This window comes from Adiantum capillus-veneris, chromosome 26 (assembly GCF_014529385.1).
Source record: "Adiantum capillus-veneris isolate H3 chromosome 26, ASM1452938v2, whole genome shotgun sequence".
Lineage (NCBI taxonomy): Eukaryota > Viridiplantae > Streptophyta > Polypodiopsida > Polypodiales > Pteridaceae > Adiantum > Adiantum capillus-veneris.
The window spans coordinates 5,154,291-5,164,706 of NC_140956.1; the positions used below are offsets into that span (position 1 = coordinate 5,154,291).

The following is a 10,416-nucleotide window of genomic DNA, read 5'->3' on the forward strand; positions in this document are numbered from 1 at the left end:
TCCTCAACTGTTGTCAATAGCTTAATATATCTCTCTTTTGAAAGTATTGTCGATGCTATCTAACTAGGTGTTATGCTTTTTGTTGCTCTCTCCACCCAAGCACTCTTGTAATTCTCATTAGGAATCTATTCTAATGAAATGCCCACTATGTTCATGCTAATTTCCGCTACACATAAGATTTTAGGCCATTAAATGTTACACTCTCTCTCTCTCTCTCTCTCTCTCTCTCTCTCTCTCTCTCTCTCTCTCTCTCTCTCTCGCAGAACAACATATCCTTACTCCATGTCTATCCACCATGGGCAATGATCTAGCTCCCATTGTGGATGACTATGCATAGTTGAAGGATACATGCATCCCTCTCCACTATCAAGCTGAGCCCATGATCGTGCTAGCAGAGGAATGGCCACAATATGCCGCATCCCAAGTAAATAATAGAAATATCTATAGAACATTTAGCATATGCAAAAGTAACAAAAGAACCAAATGCTTGCTAACAATGTCAAAGAAGTTTAATAGTGATGAACTCCATCTGTGGAGTTGCCCCTGAGATGCCATACGATAATAGTCAGTCTTTTTTAGTGTTTGCAACTCCACCTCACTATTTCTGCTCTCTAGGGACACCTCAATAGGAATGGTGTAGATGCACCTCGACCACGTCTTCTAGAGCCGACTCTAGAAGAAGAAGTACTGCATTCGCAAAAAGATTTGATTTTGTAAAGATTTTTGACCAATTATTCTACTAATTTAACAATTGGCAAGTCATACAGTCAATAGTTTTTTGCTCCAAACTATACCACGTCGACGCAGCATGGTTTGGAGCAGAAAACCCACCTTCAATGGTTTTCTGCTCGAAACTATACCGCGTTGACGCGGTATGGTTTGGGGCATTAAAGCTGTTAATCAGTTGTCATGACTAATTTATCATTCAACTAGTTTCCAGCAATGTGAGACAACTAGCCAAGTGCTCTTAGATACAAAAGACCAAGTTCTTCCCCATTGTCCTCATAAATTCAAAGAAAAATGCTAGGCATCTATCCTCAAACTCATCATATGTTTCAAAAGATTTTCAGTTCCTACTAGGCCTTCCTTTTTAGTTTCCATATGAACTAAACCACCCTTTTTAAAATCTCCCACCTCACACTGCATGCTTGAAGACTGAGAAGTTAGGTAATAGCATCCGGGCAGACACCTAGAATTTGCAACTGTTTGAGACACTCGAGTGCCTCAACATATCGTCGTTGACCCGCATAACCTGATATCAGCACATTCCAGGAAACTACATCCCTTACCTGGAGAGCATCAAACACTTGTCGTGCTTTTGTGAGTTGCCCACTTCTTGTATACAGATCCATAAGAGTGTTGCCAACAACAACATTTTTTTCAAGTATTCCTTTCCTTTCAATCTCAACATGCAAGCCTTCATTAATGACTCTTGCATTACTGTAAGCTTTCAGGTTGGATGTATAAGCCTGAGCACCAGGAGAAAGAGACCCAGGTTGCATTTTCTTGAAATATTCAAACGCTTGTTTCTTACAAAGATGTTCCATAGGTACTGACGATAAAACAGCTGCAGAGGCCAAATTTTGGACAGGGAACCTACAAATCACTTCTTGAGTAAGACCTAACAACCCATTCTCTACATACATGCGCAACAAGCTGCTGCCAATTCCGTTTTCAGTTTGATCATATGATCATTGCCCCGATTTTGCATTAACGCATTGCCCAACCCTCTCAGATTAACGCATTAACGCAGTGTCTATACTCAAACTCATCAAAGACAAAAACTACATCTTTGTACCAAAAACATAAAAAACTCACAGGCGCATGAGATTTTGCTCGAAACCGTTCTGCATCGATGTGGCATACTTTCGAGCAAAATCACATGGAGGCATTTCGGGATTAACGCATTAACACAGTATCTATACTCAAACTCATCAAAGGCAAAAACTCATCAAAGGAAAAATTTGCATCTTTGTACAAAAAACTCAAAAAACTCACAGGCGCATGAGATTTTGCTCGAAACCATCCCGCATCGACGCGGCGTACTTTCGAGCAAAATCACAAGGAGGCATTTCGGGATTAAAGTATTAATCAGTGTCTATATCAAACTCATCAAAGGCAAAAACTGCATCTCTGCACCAAAAACTCAAAAAACTCACAGGCGCATGAGATTTTGCTCGAAACCATCCCGCGTCGACGCGGCATACTTTCGAGCAAAATCATAGGGAGGCATTTTGGGATTAATGCATTAACACAGTGTCTTTACTCAAACTCGTCAAAGGCAAAAACTCATCAAAGGCAAAATTTGCATCTCTGTACCAAAAAACTCAAAAAACTCACAGGCGCATGAGATTTTTCTCGAAACCATCCCGCGTCGACGCGGCATACTTTCGAGCAAAATCACAGGGAGGCATTACGGGATTAACGCATTAACGGAGTGTCTATACTCAAACTCATCAAAGGCAAAAACTGCATCTCTGTACCAAAAACTCAAAAAACTCACAAGTGCATGAGATTTTGCTTGAAACCATCCCGCGTCGACGCGGCATACTTTCAAGCAAAATCACATGGAGGCATTTCGGGATTAACGCATTAACACAGTGTCTTTACTCAAACTCATCAAAGGCAAAAACTCATCAAAGACAAAATTGCATCTTTGTACAAAAAACTCAAAAAACTCACAAGCGCATGAGATTTTGCTCGAAACCATCCTGCGTCGATGCGGCATACTTTCGAGCAAAATCACAAGGAGGCATTTCGGGATTAAAGTATTAATGCAGTGTCTATACTCAAACTCATCAAAGGCAAAAACTGCATCTCTGCACCAAAAACTCAAAAAACTCACAGGCGCATGAGATTTTGCTCGAAACCATCCCGCGTCGACGCGGCATACTTTCGAGCAAAATCATAGGGAGGATTAATGCATTAACGGAGTGCCTATAATCTAACTCATCAAAGATAAAATTTGCAGCTTTGTACCAAAAACTCAAAAAACTCACAGGCGCATGAGATTTTGCTCGAAACCATCCCGCGTCGACGCGGCATACTTTCTAGCAAAATCACAGGGAGGCATTTTGGGAAATGATACTGATTGTCTGGGTGGCATTTTGGGTGGCGTGTAGGGTCGATGCTGAGCAGCGACGCATGTTGATGTCGAGCCGAGATAGGTGTGGCTCGCATCGAGCAAGTGTAGCAGGAACCAGGAACTGGGCACGTCTCTCTCTCTCTCTCTATGCTACTTTGTCTGAGCCGTACCTATTTTGTTGAATAATAACCTAAGAGTTAAAAATTTTGAAACTCCCAAGATATCTCCGGTTGTGAAGGGCACAAGAAGAGAGAGAAGAAGAAAAAGAAGAAGAGACCTTAAAGATCAAGCCAATGAGGAGAGTTGAAATTATTTAAGAGGGGGAGAGAGAGAGAGAGAGAGAGAGAGAGAGAGAGAGAGAGAGAGAGAGAGAGAGAGAGAGAGAGAGAGAGAGAGAGAGAGAGAGAGAGAGAGAGACCTTAATTACTTTACATTTGAAAAATCCCGAGAGATCTTAAAGATCTAGCCGACTAGGAGAGTTCAACTCAATACCTATTCTTCAGAGAGAGAGAGAGAGAGATTAATTACTTTACATTAAAAAAAACCCAAGATTCTAAAGATCTAGCCAATGAGGAGAGTTGAACTCAATACCTGTTATTTAGGGGGGGGGGGGAGAGAGAGAGAGAGAGAGAGAGAGAGAGAGAGAGAGAGAGAGAGAGAGAGGAGAGAGAGAGAGAGAGAGACGTGCCCAGTTCCTCGTTCCTGCTATACTTGCTCAATGCGAGCCACACCTGTCTCGGCTCGAACATCTAATATCTATATTAAAAAGACAAACTGCTAGGCCATGTGGCGGCAAATGCCTACAGCCACGGGATGCTTACCCTTCCTCTCCTCCTCTCCTTGCCATCATGGCGTTGGGCACTGCCCCTTCGAATCCATCTATCCTTGCCAATGTGGCGTCCATCGAAGAGCGCACACAGAGTGCCACAGTGTGTTGCAGCCACAATGCGCAAACAAGAAAGTGCAGCTGGCTGGGAGTCAATGCGCTGTTGAGCAACCCTAGAATAGTGAGCCCTGCCGCATGGCCCTAACTTCGCCCTCAAAGAGAGGAAACGAACCCTTGAGCTGCGGGTACCTCCTCCTCTCTACCACCTCGATATAAATGAGCAGTGGGCTGTGTCCTCAACGATATGCGGAGAGAGAGAGAGAGAGATCTCTCTCTCTCTCTCTCTCTCTCTCTCTCTCTCTCTCTCTCTCTCTCTCTCTCTCTCTCTCTCTCTCTCTCTCTCTCTCTCTCTCTACTGCAGCATGGCATGGCAAGCGATAGTAAGGGTAATTGAGTTGATCGAGGCCGCGCCAGTTGGATCGCTAATTGCTGCGCAAATGTGGTAGGGGAGGGTATAAGCAATGGTAAGGATTAATGAGCAATGCACCCTAATTAGTTAAGCGAAGCAATGCACTCACAATAAATGATAACAACACAGAGAGTCTGCTGTTTGATTAAGAGCCATGTTAGCATTTCAAGAAATTGCATCATAATTACAAAAGCATTTCGCACAAGCGGATGATCAACAAAAGCCATCGGAATTAATGTAGTTACCATTTTGTGGAAGACAACTAGTAGGTATGTACTGTGAGTGGGTGGGTGTTTGTGTGTAATTGGCTATGGAAGACGAGAGAGCTAGGACAGACTTTGTGTTCGTATGTCTAGGTCAGCTAGGACGGACTAGGAGAGACAAGGTTGTGCCACACGTGTGCTAACACGGCACTACCCAGACTCCAGAGATCAAGGCGGCGACCTGGAGTAGTCTTTCTTAAGTCAGCGTCCGACTGAAAGAGATAGGCTATGCAGAGAGAGAGAGAGAGAGTAGAGAGAGAGAGAGAGAGAGAGAGAGAGAGAGAGAGAGAGAGAGAGAGAGAGAGAGAGAGAGAGAGAGAGAGAGAGAGGCCGTTGGAGGCGGCCGACCATACTAGTAGGTCTTTATGAATCCACGTGTGTAGATTTGTCTTTGGTAGTTTTACAAAGTGTGCGTTACAATGCTTACTTGAAGGGTGTACAGACTCTATAGGACCAATCATGCCAGATCTTGCTGCAAGATTTATGACCAACCAATCTGGGAGTGGCTCTGGTAGAAAACTAGTAGATGCAACATCATTGGCAGTTTTTGAAATGCAAATTCCAAGCCCGGAGATGAATAGAGATTCAATAAGGGAAGAGAGTGTGCGCAAAACTAGACCTATCTTTATTGACCCTGATGAAACTCTCGAGGAGGATAGCCATAGACCTGAGTTTGTTACAATTACCACACCAGTCAATTGTAGAGCGCAAAATAAGTCGGTCAATTTTGCGACATCAAAGATGTGGCCAAAGCAAAAGCTACCAAGAACAGTTTGGGAAATTCGACGAACAGAGCCTGGCAGGAAAACGACATGTTTCCATGTTTTGCTTGGTGAGACAGCAAATGTGGGAGATTTATAAATGAGACTTCAAGCAACATTAAAAATGGAGTTCCAGCACCGTGTTTTTGGGGAAGGAGGAAATATCCTGCTGCTGCAGGCCCTAAACCTGGAGGGGTTGTTGAGGGATTTGTCTGGTTTTGCAATAGTAGCAACATTCATGCTTGGAATATTGATGACATGATTATTGGACCTCCTGGACTTGCCCCTAGAACGTAGATTTTGGATGAGGGAACTTTCCTTTTGCCTTCGGAGGTTGAGATGCTTCAAAGGAATGGATTTTTTTTGCAAGGTGGTAATGCATGCACACCTATGGGAAACCACCCTTCAAGGCAGAATGGGCCACAACCTAGTTCTTTTCGTGCAAAGTTTAGAGATGGAAAACAAGTGAGATGTAGGTCAAAACTAACCAAGGAGTTCCATTACCTGATTGAATCGGGAAGAAGCATGCAAGCAAAGTTGGTGCAGGAGGTAATATTGGTGCCAAATGCATCGCATGTTTTCCACATTAGCATTGATGGTTCAACTCAAATTTGTTGACTTAGGCGGTGACCATTGCAAACTTTCCTCAATGTTTGTGAGGACTTCCTAAAAAAGAGATAGCCAACACCTCACGTATGTGCCATGCAAACACATGTATTTTGTGTTCTTTCGTGTCCTCATCTTATACTCTATAGCTCATGAGTTTATTGACCAGGCTGCACTAACAAAAGTAGAGCTATTCCAGGGGCTAGGAGGGGCTAGAGTGCAAGCATAATATTGTTCCCTTGAGAATCTGGTTGGTTCAATCAATGATGCCTTGATATTTATTCCATTTTGCATATAGTGCTCGTTTCACTTAAAGAAATAACAAAATCTTCAGCCTGGGAGAGTTTTTGCCACCAAGGTTGACTTCACTGCTAGCTTGAAAAACGACAGCTGCATTTTGTCATCGAATATATAGCTTGAGTAAATATGAATTCCTTTTTGAGTTTTTGAATACTTTCGCTCGGAAAGATGTGTCGCTCGGTTTTTCTTGCTCGGAGAACAGTTTGCCCCCGAGAAGACTGCATCTTGGATCAAGAAGTACGATGCCGATTATGTACTTGCACCTTTTCTTAATTACTTGTGTGAGCCCTCTGAATGGACTCAAATTTTGGCTACCATGGATGTGTGTGTCAATGAGTCTATGCCAACCTTATTGTGTAGCAAAGAAGGCTATGACAATCCATATGTAACCATTGTGCTATTGGATGACCAACAAGTTTTCTGTGATCACTATTATGATGCTACTGATGAGATAGAGGAGGAGATTCTTATCACAAAGGAATCCAACTCAAAAGAAGAGCACATAAAAGCAAAACTATTGTTGCAAGGACGAGAGAAAAAGTTCTTTGAATTCTCCAATGAGTATCAAAGACGACAATAGAGGCAAAGGAAAAACAAAGAGGGAAAAAAAAAAAGAAACCTACACATGCCATAAATCAAGGGCAAGACACAATTTTTAATGATGGTTGACGCACAGGATTGCATCAAAGACAAAATCACGGACAAGTATCCCATCTCAAAAAAAGGAAAAAATGCAAAACGACAAACTAAAACAAAACAAAAACCGCAAAAAGCCAAAAAAGCAAAAGAAAAAGAACCAACAATGACTAAAACGGAAAGAAAAGCCAAATATCAAAAACTGAAAATACCTTGAAAAAAGTCTAGACCACTTAATTGGAATTAGAGAGTAACAAACAAGGATCTATGAATGCTCCACTCCACTATAAGAAGTACACTTTGTAGGACCAAAGGATCATTGTAGAGCAACCCGTGAGACAACCCAAGGAACCAATGAAATCCTACAAAGGCCTAGAACATGCCAAAAAGATTTACCTAGCGGAACCTGGAGAAGAATCAAAACCGGCTCACATAGCAACGAACATGTCTCAAGAAGAAGAGGACATCCTCATCAAAACCTTAAGGGAATATAAGGACATCTTTTCATGGTCTTATAAAGATCTCAAGGGAGGAGATCTTGACATATGTTACCATACTACACCCATGCAAGTTAATGCTAAGCCAAGTAGACAAAGACTCTTTACCTATAATGAGACATTTACAAAAAAGATCAATGAAGAGATAGAAAATGCAAGGAGGTGGAATTCATCTATGAATTAGGGCACACTGAACAAGTGTCCCCAATTGTGGTGGTACCAAAGAAAAAAACAAAATTGAGAGTGTTTGTTTACCTCAAGAAGGTGAATGCTTTTGCAACAGTAAGACATAATTACCCTCTTTCTATGAGTAATCGTGTTTTAGAGCGAATGACTGGAAAAGAAGCTTAAAACTTCTTGGATGGATTCTCTACCTACAATCAATTGGTCATTGATCTAGAGGATCATCACAAAATGATTTTTTCCATGGAATGGGGGATATTCACATGTATAGTTATGCCTTTTAGGTTGATCAATGCTCCAACAAATTCCAAAGGTTAATGAGCCATGCTTTCAAAGAGTATATGAGAAACTTGTTAAAAATTTATTTAGATGACTTGTGCATGCATTCATCCAAAAGAGTAGATGATTTTGAACACCTCCCGAGCGTCTTTGAGAAATGTCGTTTATACAGGATTTGTTTAAATCCTAAAAATGTGTATTCATGGTTAGGTAAGACAAAATTATCAGACATATTGTTTCCAAAAATGGCACTACTATGGATATGGAAAAATAGATAGTGATTGCTAAAATGCCTAGACTAACCAATGTCCAGAAAGTTCAAGTATTCATGGGACGTTGTGGATACTATTGAAGATTTATCTACATGTATGTTCTAATTATAAGATCCATTTATGGCCTTATCACTCAATTTGTATGGACTGATCAGTGTGAAGAGTCATTTCAAAAGCTTAATTAGGATTTGTCTTCAGCACCTATCTTGAAGGCTCCATATTGGAATAAAATTTTCCGTGTGCATGTTGATGCTTCAAATTTTACTATTGGTAGCATATTGGCACAACTAGGAGAGGGAACCATGGATTTTTCCATCTCACATGCTAGCAAGCAATTGAACACAACAGAAAGAATTATACCACAATAGACAGAGAAGGTCTTGGAATGGTCTATGACATCAAGAAGTTCATGCATTACCTATTTACAAATAAGTTTGTGTTCTTCATAGACCACCAAGCACTAAATTATATTGTCAACAAACCCTATAATACTAGAAGAATTGTATGACTGTTCAACATATTACCAAAGTTTGACTTTACTGTGGTTGTTAGAAAGGGCACCACACGTCATAGAGCTGATCACTATCAAGGATCACCGCAAGAAAACATCTGAAGAGAGTTGATGATTATTTGCTAAATGTATATCCGCTTTCAAATGAGATGATTCCTAGATGGTCAAAGAATCTAGTTACTTTGATGACCATAGCACAAGCTGATTTGAGAATTCCATTTCCTATAACACCAAGTTTGATCGAGCAATCTGTTATGTATCACTTGCTAACATTAAGATTGTATCGAGAGAATAGAGACAAAATTCTGTTGGGTGTAGCGGCTACGGAGGCTGTTGGCGAGAAGCCATGTCGTGCATCACAGAGAGAGATCAACAGCTTGAAAAGAGAGACACGCAAAATTACACGCTATTCTCTCTTAGTGTATTGATTTGATTAAAGTCTATTACATAATATATGACCACAAACTTGCCATGCAACACTAAACTTGGACTGACTCTTACCTGCATGCTATAAGGGAGTTTCCCACAGGCTAGACGCACAAGGGCTTGCATACCCAACAACCCCCCCCCCCCCCCCCCCCCCCCCCCCCCCCCCCCAAGCCCAAACCACTGACAATGGACTCGAGACAGACCATGGCAGAGTTCAATCACCTGGAACCATGAGTAGAAGTCCCACCCTTGACTATAACATAGGTGTGTGTGTGAACTTCCCTCAAACAACCAACAGTGTGAGACATACCAGAACCCGACCAAACAACAAAGGGTGGTCTTACCACTTTTTATGTGGCAGTGTCTATAACCTGTACAATTATTCATAGATGACTGACAGAAAGGAAACATAAAGACAAACTGAAAACCAAAATTTTCATGGCCAAAAATCACTTTTTTTGGCCTTCGCCGGGATATTCATTTTCACCGGAATATTATGACTGGACGACGGTCGGAAAGTGGTCGAAAAACGACCGGTCGGTTGGTCGACTGGCCGGTAGTCAATGGCCGGTGGTGGCCGGTGGTCGGAAGTCAATGGCCGATGGGGCCGGTGGTCAAATTCAATGGCGGACTTGTCTTCTCAAGGGCGGAAACACATGGGCGGATTGGAGGGTCCGATTTGGACTTATCCACATAAGGGTGGCTACACATGGCTGCCTCTCATGAGAGAGGGCAGCCCTTTTGGCCTATAAAAGGAGGCCATTTCTACACACATTTTATAGTGTGAAGTTGATGCAACAAGGTGAGCGTGAGGTGGTGAGAGTGAAGCAAGGCGGGAGCTCTATTAAGGGTATAATCCCTTTGTAAACTACTTCTTGTTTTGAAGTACTAAAGCCATTGAGTGGCTGCTTTCCCGTGGACGTAGCCAACATTGGGTGAACCACGTATATCGTGTGTACTCTCTCTCTCTCTCTCTCTCTCTCTCTCTCTCTCTCTCCATTAAGTAATCTACTCAAATATCTATTTAGCTACGTCATATTTCCTCACAATTGGTATCAGAGCAAGGTTTGCTCGTAGCTAAATTATCTCAAGGAAAGGATTCATTGAATTGAGTGGGAGTTATGGCGGAGGAAGGGAAGCTCAAGATTGAGAAGTTCAACGGGAAAAACTATCAACATTGGAAGATGCAGATTGAAGACTATCTCTACCAGAAGGACCTCTATTTGCCACTAGGCGGTCTTGCAAAGAAGCCCGTAACGATGGCAGATGAAGCATGGATTATCCTTGATCGAAAGGCAT

At 42.0% G+C, this 10,416-nt stretch overlaps 1 protein-coding gene across 1 annotated transcript; it reads right to left on the reverse strand.

The window, feature by feature from the left end:
- Positions 1-1,163: 1,163 nt before the first annotated feature.
- LOC147422925 (pentatricopeptide repeat-containing protein At3g03580-like) lies at positions 1,164-1,646 on the reverse strand. The gene has a single exon (XM_086500881.1). The coding sequence runs from the start codon at positions 1,644-1,646 to the stop codon at positions 1,164-1,166; it is 483 nt and encodes a 160-aa protein (XP_086357007.1).
- Positions 1,647-10,416: the final 8,770 nt, after the last annotated feature.

Coding starts and splice junctions, on each gene's coding strand:
- LOC147422925 (XM_086500881.1), bottom strand. CDS start 1,646: ATGTATGTAGAGAATGGGTTGTTAGGTCTTACTCAAGAAGTGATTTGT.